The 23,412-nt window shown below is 34.3% G+C and overlaps 2 protein-coding genes and 1 long non-coding RNA gene across 3 annotated transcripts in view; 2 read left to right on the top strand and 1 right to left on the bottom strand.

Annotated features, from left to right (window-relative positions):
* Nucleotides 1–1,545: 1,545 nt before the first annotated feature.
* Nucleotides 1,546–3,792, bottom strand: LOC127547968 (uncharacterized). The gene is made up of 3 exons (XR_007950296.1): nt 3,698–3,792; nt 3,071–3,257; nt 1,546–1,863 (listed from the first exon to the last, which is right to left on the bottom strand). It is a non-coding gene; the product is annotated as an uncharacterized LOC127547968 (long non-coding RNA).
* Nucleotides 3,793–4,042: 250 nt separating this feature from the next.
* Nucleotides 4,043–16,509, top strand: LOC127547967 (zinc finger protein 184-like). The gene is made up of 5 exons (XM_051975101.1): nt 4,043–4,133; nt 4,428–4,504; nt 5,588–5,726; nt 6,286–6,381; nt 16,236–16,509. The coding sequence occupies exons 2-5, from the start codon at nt 4,469–4,471 to the stop codon at nt 16,409–16,411; spliced, it is 447 nt and encodes a 148-aa protein (XP_051831061.1). The 5' UTR covers nt 4,043–4,133; nt 4,428–4,468; the 3' UTR covers nt 16,412–16,509.
* A 232-nt stretch (nt 16,510–16,741) lies between these two features.
* LOC127546449 (zinc finger protein 519-like) overlaps nt 16,742–23,412 on the top strand; it is a 32,128-nt gene continuing 25,457 nt past the window's right edge. Inside the window, exons 1-2 of the mRNA XM_051973561.1 lie at nt 16,742–17,140; nt 17,261–17,560. Coding sequence (XP_051829521.1) covers nt 16,742–17,140; nt 17,261–17,560 — 699 coding nt within the window. The remainder of the gene's footprint in view (nt 17,141–17,260; nt 17,561–23,412) is intronic.

Here is a 23,412-nt window from a genome sequence, read left to right as displayed (position 1 = left end):
CACAGCAATATTAAAATTAGACCAATTAATAATCTTTAATGGCCTCTAAATGTTCAAATGAAAGGGAGAAGCAATCTATGAGGCAAACTTCATTGTTGTCTTATTTCAAGAAACTGCCACAGCCATCCCAGTCTTCAGGAATCACCACTGATTAGTCAGTCAGCAGCCATCAAAGACCCTTTACTAGCAAAAAGATTGAATTGCTGAAGGCTCAAATCATGTTTAGCATTTTTTAAAGCAATAAAAATCAAGGAATATATGTTTTTTTCGACACAACACTACTTAGACTGCAGTATAGTATAAAAATAACTTTTTATGCACTGGGAAACAAAAAAGATTCACATGACTTATGATATTCACTTTATAATGGTGATCTGGAACCAAACATATAATATCTCTGAAGTATAGTTACAGAGAGTTGTCAAAATTATTGAGGTGTAAAGTGACTTGCTCAGGATTACAGTCAATTATGTGTCATAGAAATCCCGGCCTTCCTGACTGAGGGTAACTGTTTAGCCACTGTGTAATGCTACCTCTAGTCATCAGTATGTAAATAATTTTTCTATTAACTTTCTCCTAAAGTATATTTAAGTATACAAATATGTATGTATTGTATTGGTCATGTCAAAAAAAGAAGAAAGTAAGCTTTGATTTGCACCCTGAGTACAGCTCTCTACCTGGAGAAAGATGGATTTTTTTATCATGAGTCAAGTCCTCTGTGTAGTCATTAGGTTGATCAGGGATACCAAGTCTTTCAAAGCTGATTATCTTTGCATTATTGCATAAATTATTCTCCTGGTTGTACTCACTTTACCTTGTATCAGTTCATAAGATCCTTCTCAGATTTTTCTGAAGCCATCTGTTCATCATATCTTATAGCAAAAGAATTCCTGTACCATAATTTGTTTAGCCAATCCACAATTCATAGATATTTCCTCAGAATCCAATTCTTTGCTACCACAAAATGATCTACTATAAATATTTTTGTACATGTAGGTCTTTTTTTTTTTTTTTGGTCTATCCTTTATGTCTCTGGGAATATAGATTCAGGATTGATATTACTGGGTCAAAGAATATGCAGAGTTTAATAACTTTGAGGGCAGTTTACAGAATAGTTGAATCAGTTCACAGCTCTACCAATAGCATATTAGCATACTTGTTTTTCTCACAACCTTCCAATATTTGTCATTTTCTATTTCTGTTAATAACCAGAATGATATATGTGAGGTGGTATTTCAGAATTGTTTTAACTTGCATTTTTCTGTAAATGATTTAGAGCATTTTTTTCATATGGCTATTTATAGCTTGGATTTCTTCCTCTGAAAAAGACCTATTTCTGATCTTTATCAGTTAGAGAATAGTTTTTATTCTTATAAATTTGCCTTAGTTCCCTATTATATATGTTTGAAATGAGAACTATATTGGAGAAACTTGCTATACAGTCCTCTTTCCCCCCACATTTCTTCCTTTAAAAAAAAAATTATTATATTTAATTTTTTACTAAAGTTTTTTTTATTTTCAAAACATATACATGGATAATTTTTTTTTAACATTGACCCTTGCAAAAACTTGTGTTCCAAATTTACCACCCCCTTTTCCCCCATCCTCTCCCCTAGATGGCAAGTAATCAATATATGTTAAACATGTACAATTTTCTATACATATTTCTACAATTATCGTGCTACACAAGAAAAATCAGATCAAAAAGGAAAAAAATGAGAAAGAAAACAAAATGCAAACAAACAACAACAAAAAGAGTGGAAATGCTATGTTGTGATCCATGCTCAGTTTCCACAGTTCTCTTTCCAGGAGTAGATGGCTCTCTTCATCCCAAAATCATTGGAATTGGCCTCAATCAGCTTACTGTTGAAAAGAACCATGTCCATTAGTATTCATTTTTGTATAATTTTGTTGCTATGTACAATGATTTCTTGATTCTGCTCACTTCACATAGCATCAGTTCATGTAAGTCTCTCCAGACCTCTCTGAAATCATCCTATTGATCATTTCTTGTAGGCTAATCACATTCCATAACATTCATATAACTTATCCAGCCAATCTCCTACTGATGGGCTATCCCATTTCTTACCACTATAAAAAGAGCTGCCACATTTTTCACATGCCCCACATTTCTTCTAATTTTAGCTGCCATTTGTTTTGTTTGTACAAAAACTTTAAAATTTTAGGTAATTAGAATTGTACATTTTACCACCTTTAAACCTTTAGTTATGAATTCTTCCATTATTTATACATCTGATGATTTCTTCCATGTTCCATTAATTTGCTTATGTCATATATGTAAATTGTGTACTCATTTGGAGGTTATCCTAATATACAATATGAGACATTGATCTATATCTAGTTTTTCTCAGACTACATCCCAATTTTTCCAATAAGTTTTGTTGAATAGTGATTTCTTACTGTAATAGTTGGAATCTTTGGGTTAATCAAATACTAAGTTACTAAGTTCATTTGCCTCAATATACTGTGTATCAAATCTCTTCTACTGATCAACTTCTTTCCCAATATCATTTGTAGCATTGTAGCATAGTTTGAGATCTGATACTACAAGGTCTTAAATCTTTCCCATATTTTTCCCATTAATTTTTTAAACATTTTTGAACTGAATTGCTATTTTCCCCCTTTACAAAGTTTTATTAGTTATATAGGTATATATAGGTAAATATATATATATATACCTATATACCTATATAGGTAAATAAGTAAATTTAATTGGCATTGTCTTTTTTTCATATGGACTTGACTTACCCATAAGCAATTAATATCTTCTAATCATCTTTATTTTCATAAAAAGTATTTTTTAGGGGGCAGCTAGAAATAAGAGGATTCTGGTTTTCTATGCTTTTCCAAGATTGAATGGAAGAAGGAAAAATGATTTCCAAGGAGGAAAGGGAAAAATTTCCAAGAATTTCTAGGCATCCACTTAATACAACTCTCCTTTCTTGTAAGTAGGAAGTAGATAATGCACTTTATAAAGGAATAAGAGGTTATCGGTCATGAACATGTCAATTATTGGTGAGCCCTGAAGACTCACACTGAGCCTGCTGACCTTGGTCTCACAGTCAGCTTCTTTGCAGCTGCTATTTAGTGCTGGACAATCAATTCTCTACTGGACTTTCCCAGATACTGCCTTAGGTAGAAGAGGATCCCAATTCAGTGATGGGCTCCAGAGGCAAGACTTATTCAGATTCTTAGCAGGGGGTGAGAAGTTGGAGTGCAGTTCTTACACAGAGTAACTGAAACAAAAAGGTGAAGATAGTAAAGCTGTGAATCGTTTCTACCTGAACATGCTTATAATTTTTAAAAATCAAAACAAAATGATTTTTCTCTCCTTCCCAGATCTTAATTCTCCTACAAATAAAAACAAAACCTTAAATCCGGGATTCTTTTTTTTTTTTTTTAAACTTTCCTGGACCTTTTAACAGTCTTGGGGAGGAGGTCGAGTGAGCCCTTTTTAGAATAACATGTAAATGAATAAAATACATAATATTACAAAGAAAAACAATTATGTTGAAATATAATTGTCAATTTTTTAAAAATCATATTCACGAACTCCAGTTGTACATGGCAACAAGATTATACAAAGTTATCTTAAACGTTTCATCAGGTTTGGCAGTGACCCACGGACCTCTGGGCCTCCTTCCAGTTGCCTCTCTTTTTAGACATGCGCACAAACCTTGGCTGGTCTGTGACTACGTTTCCGAATTTCCCGGCCGAGACCTTTTCAGACAGCTTAACCGTCGCAGTCGCGGTTGCCAAGGAAACGTTGATTGATGCTAAATAGGAGGGAGAAGCTCCCAATTTCTCAGTGGGGGCGGAGTAGGATAAGGGCGGGAAGAACTAAGACTATCCTCTGACATCACTTCCATTTCCTTTTCGCTTGCGCTCTGATGGCGTGGACACTTGGACTTCCTTTTTGTTTCTTCTTTTCTTCCTGTAGCAGCACCGGGAACTTGGGCTCCTTCGGCCTTCGGCTCTTCTTGCGTCCCGACGTCTCCCGCGGCTCCTTCCAGCTCCTATAGCTGCGGAGACCTGAGTTGCCCCCGGGAATAGGGGGTCTGTTCTGAGCGGAGCCGGCTGCCAGACCGTGCCTCGGGAGATTCTCTTGGCAGGTACCTGGTCGGGCCCTTCCTGGGCTAGCGGTCCCCAACTGGCTCCCGAGCTTCTCTTGCCCCTCCCCGCCTGCAGGGAAGGAGAGCTTTTGCTGCTCCTGAGCGCTCTCCTGCCACGTCCGGGTTAGGCTCCCTTCGACCCGTGTCGGGAATGGGCTGGAAGCGCAAGTGCTGCTCGTGCGCCTGGTCCTGGAAGCGGGACCGAGTTATTGGGGAGCGCGAGGGCTAGTTGTGGCCCTGTTCTGGCCGGGGCAGGGAAGCCTAACTCTTGTCTTTGATCGCTTTCTTTCCCAGTTCTGCTTTGTGAGCCCTCTGTCTTCTCTCGGGGAAGCGGAATGGCTCCGGTGTTCGTGACCGCTCCGGGCTACAGAGTGAGTTCGGTTTGTTCTTTCTGGGCAATCTACCTGATTTCTCAAGAGGAAGTTTAAAATTCCAAATAAGTCATTTCAAATTTTTAAGTACTATATACATTCAGAGAATATAATATAGGATCTAGTTGTGCATCTGATTTTTTTTTTTTCCTTCGTAGCAGTCTTGTCTCCTTGAGCTTTTCAAGGAGTTAGCAGTATAAAATACAAAAGGAAAGGTAGAGGAAAAAGTTAAGATCAAACTTTTCAGAGAGCAAGAATAATGAAGATCGTTATAATGCAGATAATAGCATTTGCATTAAATTTATCTTTAAAATTTAACATTGTGAGAATGTCTGTTTATGGGATTCTATGGTGTTAAATTACAAGCTGCTGTTTTTAGAATTAAATTGGGAGGCACAATGAAATGTATGGAGTATTGACATGAATCCTGGTTATTAAAACTCTTAATACTCTGGCCATTTTCAAATTATTTGACTTCATTGGACTTTAGTGTTCCCATTTGTAAACTAGGGAAAGTAATACACATAATACAAACCAATTTCAAGTGAGATACTAGTATATATTAGCTATACAAATATATGCTATGAAAATTATTAAAGAGTAAAAAGCCATCTCCAGGATAGCTTTATTTAATATTTTTGAATTGGTGCAAGACAGAAGGAATGATATTAGAGAATGTTATTTGTGAATGTCAGTTGGTAATAATGATTTTTAATAATTGTTGCCTCAGTAATACTTGAAATCTGATGATAAAAGTTAGTATTGTATATTTAATTGTGAGACTTTGTAGGAAATGTATGATTCACATGTGCTTCCATAAGGAGATGATGATGTATTTGTACTCTGTGACTTAGCTTTTTTTTTTAGAAGTGGTTTTTCTACTATTTCATCTGAAAATGACAAATTCTTGCATTTATTTCACAAAGGTTAAAAAACGAAGTACTTCATAAGCCAAATTCACACAATCTGCAATATAAACTTCTGTAGTTGTTTATAATGACAAAAAATATGTATAGTTAATTCTAATTATACATTTGACTTAGAACTACTCCTTAAGTTTCTTTTCCAATTTGTTATTCTCAGAAGATCCAAAGAGAATCAGTGACATTCAAGGATGTGACTGTGCATTTTACCCAGGAAGAGTGGGGAAACCTGGACCCTTCTCAGAAAGAGTTGTACAAGGATGTGATGTTGGAGAATTATAAGAACCTTGTCTTCCTAGGTAAGAAGTGTTATTCTCTGTGACTTAAATTGTTTCCATTGTGATTTCTTTCTTAATATACATAACTAATTCAGAATTTGTGGTAAACATTTAAGAATTAGTTCTTATTATTCAGAAACTAGTTAGCCAATTCTATTACGGTCTTTGATGGAGTAGAAGTTGCTTCTTGATCATAGGTAAAAGGTCTTTATTGTCTAAAGCTAGGAACTGGCTACTTTGTTGCTTCTGAAGTTATGCTTTGCTGTTTTCTGTCCCTTCAGACAAAGTTTCTCCCCTAGAGTTCCAGCACAGGTACCTAAAGATAAGAAAGTTTCATCCTCTTAGTGGGGGTGGGTCAAATCTAATTTTCTTTGTGATGACAAGTTTTGTTTTGTTTTGTTTTTTGCATTTTTTTTTTATTTTTAATAGATAATGACAAGTTTGTGTGTTTCAGGAATACAATGAAGTAGATCTTTCAGAGGTCCTCTGTACCATTCTTAGCATGCCTTTTTAATCAATTAATGAGTGAATGGTGATAGACTAACAGATTTCGTCTTTCTTTGACATTTCTACTGAGTAGGACTTACAGTTTGGAAACCAGATGTGATCTCCCATTTGGAAGAAGGAGAAACACCTTGGATACAGGACCCAGAAGTACTTTGGAGTAATTGTCCAGGTCAGTCATTGAAAACCAGACATATGAGACTTAATGTAAACCATATTTTCACTGGTCTTTTGGGGGATGTGCCAGTGAAACACTGGACTTTGAAATCTCTTTAAAGGCATCTTTATCTCTTTAGAAGAGCTAAGGTTTCCAGTGATTGTTCTTTTTTTAAAAAGTTTTTTCCTGATTACATAATATTTGTCCAATTTTCTGGAATTTTTTCCAATTATACATGTATATAATTCTTTACATATTACATGTAATTTCAACTACATGTTTTCAACATTTGTTTTTTATTTTTTAAATAATCATTTATTTTCAAAATGCATGCAAAGATACTTTTCATCATTCAACCCCTGCAAAACCTTGTGTTCCAAATTTTTTTTCTTTCTTTCCCTTCACCTCCTCCCCTAGACAGCAAATAATCTGTGTCAAATATGTGCAGTTCTTCTCTCTATATTTCCACATTTATCATGCTGCACCAGAAAAATCAAATCAAAAAGGGGAAAAAATGCAAAAGAAAAAAGTAAGAAACAACCAAAAAAAGGTGAAAATACTCCGTTGTGATTCATGTTCAGTCCCCCCAATGCACTTTCTGGGTACAGATGGCTCTCTCTATTACAAGTCTATTGGAATTGGCCTGAATCACCTCATTCTTGAAAAAAGCCATATCTATTAGGGTTGATCGTCACATAATCTTGTTGTTGCTGTATACAATGTTCTATTGGTTCTACTCACTTCACTTAGCATCAGTTCATCAACATTTTTTTTGGTAAGATTTTAAATTCCAAATATTTTTTTCTCATTCTCTTACCTCCTTCTCTCCAAAAGAGCAAACAATTTGATTTTAAGTTGTAGATATACAATCATTTTAAATGTATTTCCATATTAATCACATTGGGAAAGAAAAATCAGAACAAAAGGGAAAAACCATAAGAAAGAAAAAGTTCAGTCTCCATAGTACTTTCTCTGGATGCAGATGGCATTTTCCATTCCAAGTCTGAGAAGAGCTAACTTTGTCATAGTTGATCATCACACAATCTTGCTATTGTTATGTACAATGTTCTTCTAGTTATGCTCACTTCTCAGCATCAGTTCATGTAAATCTCTCCAGGCTTTTCTGAAATCAGCCTGCTTATCATTTCTTACAGAACAATAATATTCCATTACATTCATCTACCATAACCTATTTAGCCATTCCCCAGTTGATGGCCATTCACTCAATGTCCAATTTCTTGACATCACAAAAATAATTGCTTCAAGTATTTTTGAACATATGGGTCTTTTTCCATCTTTGGGGATGTCTTTGGGATATAGAACCAATAGTGACACTACTGGATAAAAGGATGTGCAGTTTTATAGTCCTTTGGACATTGTTCCAAATTGCTCTCCAGAATGGCTAGCTCAGTTCACAGCTCCACCAACAATACATTAGTGTTGTAGTTTCCCTACATCCCCTCCAACATTTATTATTATCTTTTCTTATCTAAGCCAGTCTGATAGATGTGAGGCGGTACTTCAGAATTGTTTTAATTTTCATTTCTTAGTTCTCTATATATTTTATTAGTGAGGCTTTTATCAGAAACACTGGTTGTAAAAAAAAATATTTTCCAGTTTTCTGTTTCCATTTTGATCTTGGCTGTATTGCTTTTGTGCAAAAACTTTTAGATTTAATGTAATCAAAATTGTCTATTTTGTATTTCATAACATTTTCTAGTTCTTATTTGCTCATAAATTCCTCCTTTTTCAATTTGATAGGTAAACATTTTATTGCTTTCCTAATTTGCTTATAATATCACTTTGGATCTAAATCATGAACCCATTTCTACCTTATCTTGGTATAGGTTGTGAAATGTTGGTCTGTGCCTAGTTTGCCATATTGTTTTCTAGTTTTCCTAGCAGTTTTTTCAAATAATGAATTCTTATCCCAGAAGTTGGAGTCTTTGGAGTTATAAACAGTAGATTACTTTAGTCATTGACTGTCATATTTTGTGTATCTTACCTTTCAAATGATCTACCATTCTTATTTTCTTTTTTAATAATTTATTTTATTTGAAAAACAGAATTTAAGAGGGAAAAAAACCCAGAAAAGGAATAGAAAACAAAAGAGAACATTATCATGTGCCCAGCAGAATATCAGGAAGGATTCTAAATATATAACAAAAAATTACCAGATCAAGAAAGTATATGTGTGTGTGTGTGTGTGTGTGTGTGTGTGTGTATGAAAAAATTACATTCATGAATATCCATTTTTTCTTTACTTCCTTGTAAATTGTTCTTTTGTTCTCTGCTGTTCAACTTATTTGCTTTATTCTTTTCTCCCCTTTTAATCCCCCCTCACAACCCCCAAGCAAGCTATAGTTAAGAAATATTTATGTATCCATATGTAGATACACACATACATATATACATGCATACACACACACACATACACATATAACCGCCATACACACACACACACACACACACACACACACACACACACACACACACACACATCTTTCCTATTACTGCTAACTCTTTGCTTTAATTCTGCTCCTTAACTTACTTTGCTATTATTTAACCTCCCATGGAGCCCTCCCTTATCTTCTTCCCTCACTCTTTGCTTCCCCAAACACTCATACCCTACCCCTTTTTTTCTTTATAGAATTTGGAGGGTGCCATACGTTTCATGGTATGTTAGTTGTTGCCTATTCCCATAGTGAGTAGGTTTTCAGAACTACAAGCCCTTTTGCCCCCTGCAATTTCTCTATGTCTCTTTTTCCTCTGCACCTCATTTATATAACATGATTATTATTATACTATTATGTATAACATAATTACTATGAACTCTGCCAATCTTTATTTTGAAGGACCTTGTTGTTGATGTGAATTTTAAGAGTATAGATTTCCCATGTTAAAAAAAAAAATGTAAACAATTTGTCCCTGTTGAATTCCTTGAAATTGATCTTTGATATTGGCTCTTATATATTAAATTTTCTGTTAAGTTTGAGTTTGGTTGGTAGAAAGTACTGAAAATCTGCAAGTTCACCATTTTTTGTCATTCAATATTATAATTTTGCTGAATATGACATTTTTGGCCTCAGGCCTAGTTCTTTTGATTGTCAGTAGATATGATTCCAGGAAATGAGATCTTTTATTGTAGTTGCTGCTAAGTCCTGTACAATTCTAATTGTAGCTCCATTGTATTCAATTTTTTTTTTCCTTGTTTCTTGCAAATTTTTTCTTTGATCTGGGAGTTTTTAAATTTGGCAATATTCCTCTATGTTTTCTACAAAGAGTCTCATTGAGGTGGTGATTAGTGTAATTTTTTTATTTCTTTTTTCTCATGTTCTATCACTCCACCACAGTTTTCTTGAATTATTTCCTATATTATTATTAAGGTTTTTGTTTTTGTTTTTGTTTTCTTCCAGTCACAACTTTCAGGCAGTCCAATTATTCTTATATTTTATCTTCTTGATCTGTTCTCCAGATCGCTCATTTTTTTTCTTCTTATGTCTCATATTCTATTTTCTCATTCTTTATAATCTGTTTTGTTATTTCTTGGTTTCTCATAGCTTCACTGGCTTTTCCTTCCCTGATTCTAATTTTTTTTCTTTTTCTTTTTTTTTTTTTTTGCTGAGGCAATTGGGGTTAAGTGACTTGCCCAGGATCACACCGCTAGGAAGTATTAAGTGGCTGAGACCGGATTTGAACTCAGGTCTTTCTGATTTCAGGGCTGGTGCTTTATCCACTGTACCACCAAGCTGTCCCTTCCCCCATTCTATTTTTTAAAGAATTATGTTCATCTTTGAGACTCTGTATCTCCTTTTCTAGTTGGTTAACTTTTTACATAATCTTGTTTTTCTTGGATGGTTTTTATCTATTATTTATTTAGATTTTCCTCAATATCTTTCATTTGGTTTTTAAATTCTTTGGGTTAGAAGCTTTTTTTAGTTCGGTGAACTCCTCTGACGGTGAACCCTAGTCTTCCTGTTCCCATAGTAAGTTTGTATGGTAGGATTCTTTCTTTGCTGATTAATTTTTTTTTAATAGGAGGTATTAGTATAAGTATCTCTAATCCTCGGTGGGGGAGGGTGCCTCAAACTTCCTTCATTTTTTCCCCCTCATCTGGAACTGCAAACCAAGAGTTCTCTCCAGCATGTCCCTGCAGCCAGCAATGTCTTTCCCCGACTGCTTCTGCATTCACTGGGTGCTGGCTCCTACTTGCCCTGGGCCTCCTCTCTGCAGTACAGCTAGGCTTGGCATTCTCAATCAGGTGAGACTAGTTCAGTCTTCCTGGACTCAGACCAGGATTCTACCAACAGTCTGTGAGGTGAAAGTCCCTTTGGTTCCTGCTGAGGCTCCAGCTACACCTAGCTCCTCCCAGGAGTCCCCACTTGGTATTGCTTTGGAGCTAGTCTGGAGGTGTTTTCACCTAGCTGGGGCTTTCTTCTAATCTTCTAGAGTTGTAACTGGAGTGTTCCTGTTCTGCTCAAATCTTAATGATTTTTCTTCAATCTATGTGCTGAGGTGCAAATTTCTTATATTTATGGGGGGAAATCTGGAGAGCTTGAAATTTACCAATCTACTCAGCCATCTTCCCAGAACCCTCCTCCCACCAGTCTCATTTCTTAGCCAAATGGTTTTGATGACTGTTATTTTATAATATAGTCTGATATGGCTAGGCCACCTTTCTTTGCATTTTTTTTCATTAATTAGGGATCATTCTTTTGAAAAATGTATAAATTTTAATTTTAAAATAAGGGAAAACACCTTGTTTTCCTCTCTCATATTTTTCCTTTCATGTTCTCTGAAATATTCTATTTTTTATGTAATTGTGACTTGAATGTATATTCTCATTCTACATTCTCTACAAAGTGTTTTCTGATTTTGTGTTCTTAAGAAATGACAATGATGATGGTTTAATAATCCAGTTTTAATTATCTAGTCTTTTCAGCCATTCCTCAATATAGGTCATTTCAGGCTGGATTTTTGTTATTAGAGATAAAACCTTTGATATTTGTTTAGACAGATTAATCCAGTCCTTAGATTTTAGATGCTAGTTTTTAGTAGATTTAGTAGTTTAGTAGGTTCATTTTTCCTTATTCTCTTTGATTCCTTTGTAGGCATCTAGAATGCAACATGTCTTAAATTATTATCTTTCTCCCCAAATTCTCCTTTCTTATAGACTTCCTTCCATATTGGCATGGAATGTACCTTCATCCTTCTAGTTATCCATTCTCCCATTGTCAAATGTCATTCTCCAGTTTTCTTCCATATTTACTACACATAACCAATCTGTTACCAGATCTTGACATTTCTACTCCAACAGCATTTCTCATGTACTTCCAATAGATCAACCAGGGTTGGAAGCTTCTTCCTATCCATCTTCCATTCAGATGTCAAAATGTTCTTCCTAAAACACAGGTTGCCTGCCATGTTACCCTCCTACTGAGTAAATTTAAGTAACTTCCAGTAGGAACAAATGTTTTTAAAATCTTTTTAACTTTTAAAGCCCTTCATAAATTGGTTTCCATCTTAAGTCACTTTCCTTCCTTCCTTCCTTCTGTGTAATCTGTGATCAGATTCACTGGCCTTCTTGTTTCTTTTTTCTTTTTCTGCTGAGGCAATTGGAGTCAAGTGACTTGCCTAGGGTCACACAGCTAGGATGTGTTAAGTGTCTGAGGATGGATTTGAACTCAGGTCCTTCTAACTTCAGGGGTGGGCCTTCTTATTTCTTAAGCAGAACATTTGATCTCATAATAAGGGTATTTTCATTGATTGTTGGCAATACTTAGACTTCTGTACCACCTTCTGTTTTATAATCTAATTTTAGGTCTGGCATTTCTAGGCCATCTTCCTTTGTATTTCTCCATTAGTTCCCTTGATATTCTTGAATTTTTTGATCATCTAGATTAATTTTGTTTTTATTTTTTCTAGCTCTATAAAGTAATCTTTTGGCAATTTGATTGGTACTGAATTACTAGATTAATTTAGGAAGAATTGTCTTTTTTTTATATTAACTCAGCTTACCCATGAGCAATTGACATTTTTCCAGTTGTTTACATCTGACTTTATTTGTGTGAAAAGTGTTTTGTAATTGTTTTGATTTTCATTTATTTAGTACTTTGAAGGTTTCAATAGTTCTCAGTTGGATTCTTTGTTCCTATAGTATCCTTATAGGGACTTTTTGTTAGATATTTCTTTTATTTTGTTTATATATTTTGGATCAAACTCTTATTAGTGTGGTAGAAATACCATTCTTTAGTACTCTCTACACTAGCTTGCCTTCTCTCTCTACTAGTAAAAGAGAAAAGTGTGACAATTTCTTTCACAGGAATCCACAATCTACTTGTGGGGAAGGAGAGAAATGCTACTCCTTCTTTGGTCATCATTTCTGCACTGACTACACTCCCCTTTTCTCATATTGCTTGTGGGAAGCAGTTCATCTCCACACTGTCTTCTTTTCTTGAATCCCTTTTCTCCTTATTCTATGCACTGATATTATTTTCAAGCTTAGGGTTATTATATCCTGAGAAAATCATGAAACCATGTTGACATTGCCTATTATGCATTAACTTTTGCATACTCATAAGTGGTGCTTATTTTGGCAAGGCAGTCCTTCTGAACCTTTCTAATTCATTCTTCTATTCAATACCTTATCTAAACCTTTCATCTTTTCCTCAAACCTCTTGTATTACCTCTCTCCCAACCTTTTCAGCTGAGAACATGGCCTTGAATTTCACTTTTTTAAAAAATGAAAAAGGTCTTTTATTTGTTGAGTAATAGAAATGTGTGATTTAAGATAGTCCAGTTAATAAAGAATTTAGACACAATAAGAAACAATGTTACAAGACAAGCTAAATTCGAATAAATGGCCAACATTCCTTAATTAAGTATAAATACCTTGAGAATTACAAAATTAAACACAAGGATAAAGAAGCCTCATTTGTTGAGTAGACTTATGTTTTAATGAAAAATATTAAAACCAATCCCCTAAAGTTCCTTCTCAGTCTCATTTCACATCACTCAGATGTGTTCCATCAGTCTTTCTCCATAATCTGACACAAGAAATGGTCATTCTTCTTGCCAGGTCAGACCCATCTATACGTACAAATAATTCCATTTCATCCCATTTTTTTTCTAGAAGATTACTTCCTCTTTTATCCCCATTCTCTCACTTTTCTTTTCCTTGTGGCTGCTACTCCTTAACTGCCTACAAATTTTTCCATGTCATTCTGTCTTCTGACCTCATTACTAAATAGCAACCACCCTCCTGACTTAGTAGTGATTTTTGAATTGCCAAATGTTATGACCTTTTCACAATCCTCATTCTTCAGTCTTTGAACCTTGTGATCATTCTTTTTTCCTTGATACTTTCTCAAATTTTTCACAATTATACTCTCCTAGCTTTCCACCTATGTCTAACCAATCTTTCTTAATCTCCCATGACCATTAAGAGTGAATGACTTTCATGCTCTGTCCTAGGCACTTTTCTCCCTCCGTAGATTAAATTATCTCTAAGCTAATGATTCTCAGATGTTATTATCCATTATTATTCTTAGACATTTTTAATTCGACACCACAGAAATCTTAAAAAATCAGTATTTCAGTAGCTATCCTCATCTTTCCCCTTAAGTGCTCCCCTCTTCTGTACTGTCCTATTACTGTGTAGGAAGCTCACAGTCTAGATGTTATTATCCTCATATATTGCTCATTCTCTAAGATTTTTTCATATACAATATGCAAATCCTCATTCCTCTGACTTGGCAACCACCCTTTTCCACACCGTTATTACATCATACCTGAACTATTGAAACAGCTTTCTGCTTGGTCTACCTAACTTCTCAAGTGTTTCCTGACTCCAATCTATACTCCACTCATCTGTTAAATTGATCTTCTTAAAACACAGGTGTAATTATGTCTCTCCTTCTATTCAGTAAATTTCAAAGGACTTGAGCAGATATAAAATTAAATATAATATGAAATCAATATAATATAGAATCAGTTACAAGTTTGGATTTTTCATTTAAAATATTAATCTCTTCCACTCTTTATTCTTTTTGTGTGTTTGTGTTTCCCATATATGTTTGATTTATTGTATTTTTTTTCTATTTCATCTTACTTTGTATTAGCTCCTGTTTTCTCATGCTTTCATAAATCATAAAAGTCACCATTTCTTAGAAAAATTGAGAAAGAAGATAACTCTGCTATTGTGTTGTGATATAACTATAACTATAGTCTCAGTATCTAAATCAGAGAAGAATAAAGGAAAGAAAAAGAATATATATATATATGTGTGTGTGTGTGTGTGTGTGTGTGTGTGTATATATATATATTATATTTTTGACTATAAGAAAGAGGAAGTATCTTCTATGCAATGGAGGATTTTTCAAGTAAATCCAGGAGTTAAGGCAAATAGTTTTTCTGATACTGAACTAGTCCTGCATTCTTGGTATAAATCCTTCTTGGTCATAGTGTATTACCCTGGTGATAAATTGAGTTATCTCTTTGCTAATATTTTATTTAAGATTTTTGCATCAATATTCATTAGGGAAATTGGTCTACAATTTTCTTTCTCTGTTTTGGCCCTTCTTGGTTTAGAGATCAGCGCCATGTATGTGTCATAAAAGGAATTTGGTAGGACTCCTTCCTCCCCTGTTTTTCCAAGTATTTTGTATAGTATTGAAATTAATTGTTCCTTAGATATTTGGTAGAATTGACTTGTAAATCCATCTGGTCCTGGAGATTTTTTCTTAGGGAGTTCATTAATAGCTTGTTAAGTTTCTTTTTTCTAAAATGGGATTATTTAAGTTTATTGATTTCCTCTGTCAATTTGGACAATCTATATCTTTATAATTCATCTATCTCAGATTATTGGACAAAATAACTTCTAATTATTGCTCTAATTTCCACTTCATTCTTCCTTTTTATTTTTGATAAACTGGTAATTTGACTTTCTTCTTTACTTCTAATCATATTAAGGTTTATCTATGTTGTGGATTTGTTTGTTTCTTTTTCCGTAAAATTTTGTTTGTTAGTTCAATAGTTTTCTTTCAATTTTATTAATCCCTCCTTTTATTTTCAGAATTTCAGATTTGTTATTTAATTGGGATTTTTAAATTTGTTCTTTTTTAGCTTTTTTTAGTTGCATGTCCAGTTCATTAATCTTCTCTTTCTATTTTATTCATGTAAGCATCTAGAGATATAAAATTTTTCCTAATTTTCTAATTTGTCTGCATCCCATAAATTTTGGTATGTTATCTCATTTATTATTATTAAGACTGAAACTGAAAACCATTTGTGCTAACAATGAAAAGATGAGAAGGGGTGCTATCATGGAAAAACACCTATATCTAATAACTGGTAATTCTGGATTTGATATTCACTATACATAGGAAAATAATATAAATATGTAGTACCAGAAGTTTTTTCTTGAACGATAGATGGTTCAAGGATATGAAAAAAATGTTTTTAAGAATTGCAGACTATTAAGTACTCTATAATAAAGATATAAAATCAAAAGTACTGATGTCCAGAAAATTGAGAAAAAATAGAAGTCACAGCCTAAAAGGAATTGAGCAAAGACATAATAGACCATCCCAAAGCAAAATAAAATCCAATAACTAATTTGGTTCTGACCACTTAAAGAACCCAGTGCTTTTAAGTTTACAGTACTAAAGAAAGAAAAAGACTTCTTCCAAACATACATGATATAATAATTCTGAAAGTACAGAATAAAAATCAAAGCTAAATAAGCTTGATATAAAAGTGTCATGTGCTATTTCAGCAAAAAACTTGCAGCAATATATGAAAAAATAAATAACAACTTATTTTTCTTCTCAAATTTAGCAGGAAATGTTTGCATATTTTTTTTCTTTCAGATTGGGAGACTGAGTCTGGAACTAAGCCATTAACAGAGAAAAGACTCAGAAGGGATGGTTCCTATGTCTTTAAATTAGGAGAAACTTTGAAATATTATGTCAATTTGGAAAAGCAGGAGCAGAACCATGAGGAGAAACATTTTAGGCAAGTAAAAAAAATCAGAGGAAAAATTTAAGACTTTTTAGATTTTTAAATTCAATTTTCTTTTCTTAGCTAATGTCCATATAAGAAACTCCATAAATATAATATATTAAAGTATAATTTCAGACATTACTTAGTCATAAGCAATATTTAATAGATTATTGTCAAAAATTCAGTTTTCTAATGGTAAATATGAAAATTCACTTTATTATTCAGATTTTTTCAATAGGTAGAAGTCACATGAACGTAATTCATGTAGGTAAGCTGCAACCACCATTCATCCATTATTTCTCATAACAGAATTCCTATTGGAGAAAATCTTCATAAAAGTCATGAATATACCAAGGCCTTTTGGAATACACACATGGTCGATCATCAAACAATTCACAGTAGAGAGAAACCTTATGAATGTAATTATTGTGGAAAGGCCTTCCGATCAAGCTCATACCTTATTCAACATCAGAGAACTCATACTGGGGAGAAACCTTATGAGTGCAGTGATTGTGGAAAAACTTTTCGCTGGAGCTCACAGTTTACTCAACATCAGAGACTGCATAGTGGAGTGAAACTTTATAAATGCAATGATTGTGGGAAGGTATTCCCGAATAGGACATACCTTACTGAACATCAGAGAATTCATACTGGAGAGAAGCCTTTTGAGTGTAATGATTGTGGAAGAACCTTCCGCTGGAGTTCACAGTTTACTCAACATCAAAGACTGCACACTGGAGTGAAACTTTTTAAATGTAATGATTGTGGGAAGGTATTCCCCAATAAGACATATCTTAGTGAACATCAGAGAATTCACACTGGAGAGAAGCCTTATGAATGTAATGACTGTGGGAAGACCTTCCGATGGAGTTCACAGTTAACTCTTCATCAGAGAACTCATACTGGAGAGAAACCTTATAAATGTAACAATTGTGAAAGGGCTTTCCGTAGCAAATTACATCTTACTCGACATCAGCGACTTCATACTGGGGAGAAACCTTATGCATGTCATGAATGTGGTGAATCCTTCCGATGGAGCTCACAGTTGACTGTACATCGGAAAATTCATACTGGAGATGCTCCTTACAAATGTGATGATTGTGGAAAAGTCTTCTGCTGGAGCTCACAGTTTATTGAACACCAAAGAATCCATACTGGAGAAAAACCCTACAAATGTAATGATTGTGGAAAGGCCTTTGGCTGGCTCTCACAGTTTACTAGACATTTAAGAATACATACAGGAGAAAAAACATATAAATGTTACGAATGTGGAAAAACTTTCCTTGACAGCACATATCTTACTGAACATCAAAGAATTCATACTGGAGAGAAGCCATATGAATGTAATGATTGTGGAAAGGTCTTCCACTGGAGTTCATATCTTACTCAACATCAGAAGACTCATACTGGTGAGAAACCTTATAAATGTAATGAGTGTGGAAAAGAATTCTGCTGGAGGTCACAGTTTACTCAACATCAGAGACAGCATACTGGATTAAAGTTATATAAGTGCAATGATTGTGGGAAATCCTTCCTTAACAAGACATATCTTACTCAACATAGGAGGACTCATACGAGAGAGAAGCCTTATAAGTGTAATGAGTGTGGAAAGAACTTCCGCTGGAGCTCACAGTTTACTCAACATCAGAGACTCCACACGGGAGTGAAATTGTATCCCTGTAATGATTGTGGGAAGTCATTCCTTAGTAACACATACCTTACTCAACATAAGAGGACTCATACAAGAGAGAAGCCTTATAAGTGTAATGACTGTGGGAGGACCTTCAGATGGAGCTCACAGTTTACTCAGCATCAAAGACTACATACTGGAGTGAAACTTTTTAAATGTGATGATTGTGGGAAGGTATTTCCCAATAAGACATACCTAAGTGAACATCAAAGAATTCATACTGGAGAGAAGCCTTTTGAATGTAATAATTGTGGGAGGGCCTTCCGATGGAGTTCCCAATTAACTATACATCAGAGAACTCATACTGGAGAGAAGCCTTATAAATGTAATAATTGTGAGAAAGCTTTCCGTTGCAAATTAAATCTTAACCGACATCAGAGAATTCACGCAGGAAAACAATAAGTGTAAAAATTGTCAGTGGCTTTTGGCTAGCCTTTTCAACATATATGACATTTGTGAATTCATACAGGAAAAAAAATACCTATAAATGTTACACATGCAGAAAGACTACTCAGAAAATACATATTACTGAAAATTAGAGAATTCATACTGGAGAAAAGTCTTCTGGATGTAATACTTGTGGAAAATCTTCCATATATTAATTCACATCTTATTAGACATAAGAGACTTCAAACTGGAAAGGAACTTTTTGAGTATGGGAGCATTTTTCACTGGCGCTCACAGTTTACACAGTATCAGAATACAAACTCTTATGATAGTTGTACTTGTGAGAATTTTTGCTTAAGTGATAACTGAAAATCAGAGATTAAGTACTGCAGAGAAAAAGTATGAATATGGAAGGGTCTTTCACAAAAAGTGAGTTTAAATCACTTACTTCACTAATACTGGAGAGAAACCCTATAAATGACTATGGAAAGACCTCTTATTCAACATCATAGTGCTTATATTAGAAAAACTTATGGATAGAAACTTGTGAATATAATCGAAAGCTTTCATCTAATTGAGTTGAGTCTGGAAAGAAATCAGGAATTAAATGAGATTTAAGCTTAGAGGGCAGGCAATTCAGAATATGGAATTCAGAGAGTTAAGTTGGATCAATATCTTATCAAGATTCTTCTGAATTCATTTCCCTCCACCTATTCCTCCCTTCCCTGTTACCATGTAGATTAAGATAGTTCTTGCTCTAAAAGGCAAGGAAACTATCCCCAAGACTTATTGGTTAGGTAGGCTAAGGCTCAAGCTATCTAGCTCTCAGTGTAACTTCTCTAAGCTATGTTAAGGTCACCTAAGACCACCTAAGAACATACAAAATCTGGACTTCCAATTCTTGGGGATTTAGCACATTTTTCTCTGCTAATCAGATTTGTTTCCGTATGTAAATGAAAGGTGGCTTGTCTATCCAAGCTAAGTGTTGCATCCTTTTAAAGTATTTTTTTTTTTTATGTTATGACTAAGCAGATCTTTTAATCACTGAATGAGTATGACTATCTCATGCCATTACAATATTTGACTTAAACTAGTGGACCAGCTTGAGACAGGCCTGGTCTACGACATTCATTATATCTGGATCAAAGTGCATGGAGAGGAATAACATGTAAGTATACCAGAGAGGTAAGAAGGGTCTTGAATGTAAAGAACTTTTAATGACAGAGATGGTTTTATTTTAGAGGCATTAAGGAGCCAGTAAAGTCATGTAGGAAAAGTAATATTGTCAGCAAGAAAATCACTGAATGTATGGAGGATGGATTTGAGTAGAAAGAAACCAAATAGCAGGCTAAGTAAGAAGTCTGATGGGGACCTGAATATAGGTATAGAAAATGGAAATATGAGCATCTTTATAGAGTGAAAATTGGTAAGATTTTGACAGCTGTTTAGAATTTTGGAATAAGAATAAATAATTTGAGTATTGCACAGGTTGGGAACCAAAATGATTAAAAGGAATAGTGTCCTATATAGTACTAAGAACATTCTGATGAACAATGGGTTCAGGAAGGTGAAAAGATAATGAATTCCGTCATATATCTGAGATACTTGTGGGGAAATCTGGTTAAAATGCCTGTTAGTATGGCTGATGTGTGATTTGGAACTGAAGCTCAGGGGAGAGCCTCTGGTTGGATATATAATGGAATTTTTTTGCTTCCAGATGATAAATATGTTTTTAGGATATGAGATAGCTAAAGAAGACAAGATAGAGAAAAGAAGGCCCACAACAGAATCTTGTATTGTACCCTTATTGGTAGACATGTCACAGATGAAGACTGAGTAAAGGAGAAGAAAGAATGGTCACCCAAATTAGAGGAAAACCAGGAGAAAATAGTATTAAGAAAATCCAGAAGGAAAGGTGTGGTAAACAATGTCAAATGCTGCATATGAGTCAAGAAAGATGCTACCACTTGTTAGGTTATACTCAGAAAGTTCAGGTATAAGTTAGATTAGATGGCAGTTGAGCTCCCTTTGAATTCTAGAGTCTTAAAATTGAGTACTTTGAACTGGATTTTTTTTTAACCATTTAAAAATTGTAAGTTATTTGTCATCAGTAATCAGACTACAAAATAATTTTTTTCACATAAATCATTAACATTTTAAAAAGTAAAACCACACAAATTCACAACATAAAATGGTTTTTCTTTTTGTTCTAGATCCCCTTTTAGGATTCTGAATCTTTTCTACCTTTAGCTTTTTGTCATAGTCCTTGACCCCATTGATTGTCCATTTGCAATGTCAGTGCAAACATACAAGATTCTATAAGTCTTGGTGCAGTTTTAAGTCTAACTAGCCTTAGAACTTCACAAAAATTTTTGGGATGAGATACATACATACTCCTTTCAGTCAGTATGTTTATACACACACACACACACACATACACACACACACACACACACACACATATATATAGGTGTACATATACACACACAGGTACATATATATACATTGATGGATGAGTCCTGTAGATTGGCCAATTAATTTTTTATATCATATTCCAGATAACAGATGTTCTTTATCCACTTTGCGTTTTTTGTGTGGATAATTAGGCTAAACTGTAATTTTTATATCTCATTTAGGAGATTCTTCAGTGTTCTAAGATTTGAGATTATCAATACAATGAATGTCATTCACAGGAGCATCTAAAGAATCTCACCACCTATTGGGAGTCATATATAAATACTGATATATTTCAAAAGAAAGTTATATTCAATGTATGTATAATTCTGCTTATACTTTATCATTACATTGAGGTCATTTCATAATGCTTTTTTCATTTTATATTTTCTAATTAGTAGCATGATTGTTTTGCATTAATATCATACTTTATTCAGCCATCCTATCAATATGTTTATATGTTTGAGGAAGAGAGAGTGTCTGTGTGTGTGTATATGTTACTGGCATTTTTGCTCTTACATAAAGCTGCTCAGTATATTTTGGAATAGAGAGAGTCTTTTTTCTTTTTTTATTACAAATTTAGTATGATGTCCTTTCATGGTATTGGTAGATTAAAATATCTGGGCAGTATTTTCACTTTTTGAATATTGTCACATTCCTAAATGTTTACAACTTTACCATCTCATTATTTAATGATTTACTTTCCCCACAATCCTCATTAGGACTTTCTGAAGTTTTGTGTTCATTATCTCAATTAAATTTATAATTTGATGAGTCCAGATACTATCTATAAAAGGAAAAAGTGCCCATCAATTGGGGAATGACTGAACACATTATAGTAGAAGAATATAATGAATATTATAGTAATATAAAAAGTGATAGAAAGGATGGTTTTGGAAAAACTGAAGAGGCTTGTGTGAATTGATGTGAGAAACAATACTGCAAAGACAACTCTAAACAATGCATTAGCCAACAAAAATTAGAGAGGACTGATGAAGAAGAATTCTATCAATTTCTTGATGGAAAAGTAATGGGCTCAAGTTATAGAATACAGTGGAGTTAAGATAATTTTTTTGATACATTCAGTATGGGAATTAATTTTATTCATCATCATGTATATTAGAAAAAAAGGTGAAACTATCCTGTTTAGCAGTATCTCTTAAGTTTAAAAGTAGGATAGGAATTTTCTATTGCTTTTCTTCAATTTTCTTTGAAAGCATAACAGATAATGGAACTAGAGAGATAGAAGGAAATATAGCTAAGTTCTTCCTTCTTCCTGCCCCCTAAATTCCCTTCAAAACAGCTTTAGAAAACAAAATCCTTGAAAAAAGTTAGTCATTTTTCTAGTCCATGTCTACATATAGAAATGTCTCTGGACACTGAGGATTGATTGACCACAAATATGCTTTGTGCTAAAGCACTCCAGTGTAAGAAAAGATTGTGCCCAAGGTAAGACTTAGTCCCCAATCCATATGTGCAGGCTTTAAGAACAGATGCCACTTGGCAGTTTTGTTGCCTATCTATCTGGTTCTAAATCACTGTACCCAAAGTACACTGTACTTTGTCCAAAGTAAACTGAAGAACGAACCTTTGGCCAAGATTATGAGAACAGGTCCCGGACTGTGGAGTAAGATCAAGTTTAAAAACAAAGCAGGAGTATGACCTAAATCTCAGGAGCAGAGTGAAGTCTCATTTCCAGCCTTTAGTCCTGTCTGAATCCTGCAGAGGATAACCAACACGGAATCTAAAAGAAGCCTGTGCTTTTCTCACTCTGACCCAATAGATCTTACTAACTGGCCAATAGTGGCTCGGTCAAGCAATAGGGTATACTTACCCTATTCAAATCCAGGTAAGGAATTTGCAGAGTTCAGAGCCAAGGGGCAAAACTTTGCTCTAGATCAGACCACTTTGGAAGCCCTGAGAGTTTTCAGGTCTCCAGCTTCAGCTTCTAGCCCAGACTTTCCCTCCAGGAATACTGCAGAGACTAGACCTGATGTCAAGTCAGAAATCAGAAAGTAGGCTAGAATAAGTAAACAAAAAGAATCTTACCATGAGAAAGCTGACAGATTCCTAAAACAAACCTGATTACAACCTGGTAAAGAATGAGTCTAATATACCTACAAGGGAAATCTCAAAGAAAACAGCTTAGGCACAAATTCAACTAGAATTCCCTAGAAGAGATGAAGCAAGAGTTTTTGTCTTGGTAAGACAATTGACCTTAAATGACTTACTGAGGGCAAGTGTCTGAGGCTGGATTTGAACCCAAGGTCCTTCCAACTTCAGGGCCAGATGTTCTATCCACAGTCCCATTTAACTGCCCTAAAGCAAGATTTTAAAAGTTTTTAGAAATGGAATGAGTCCTTGAGGAAAAAAATTGGAGAAATTAAGTTATAGAAGAAAAAAATTGAAAAGGGAATTATTAGCTTGGCATAAGGTTATAAAACCTTGCTCAGGAAACAAATTCTCTGAAAATTAGAATAGACCAAAACAGTTCCATGAGATAATCAAAAGCA

This window comes from Antechinus flavipes, chromosome 2 (assembly GCF_016432865.1).
Source record: "Antechinus flavipes isolate AdamAnt ecotype Samford, QLD, Australia chromosome 2, AdamAnt_v2, whole genome shotgun sequence".
Taxonomy (NCBI): domain Eukaryota; kingdom Metazoa; phylum Chordata; class Mammalia; order Dasyuromorphia; family Dasyuridae; genus Antechinus; species Antechinus flavipes.
This window is presented reverse-complemented; position numbering and strand designations above follow the sequence as displayed.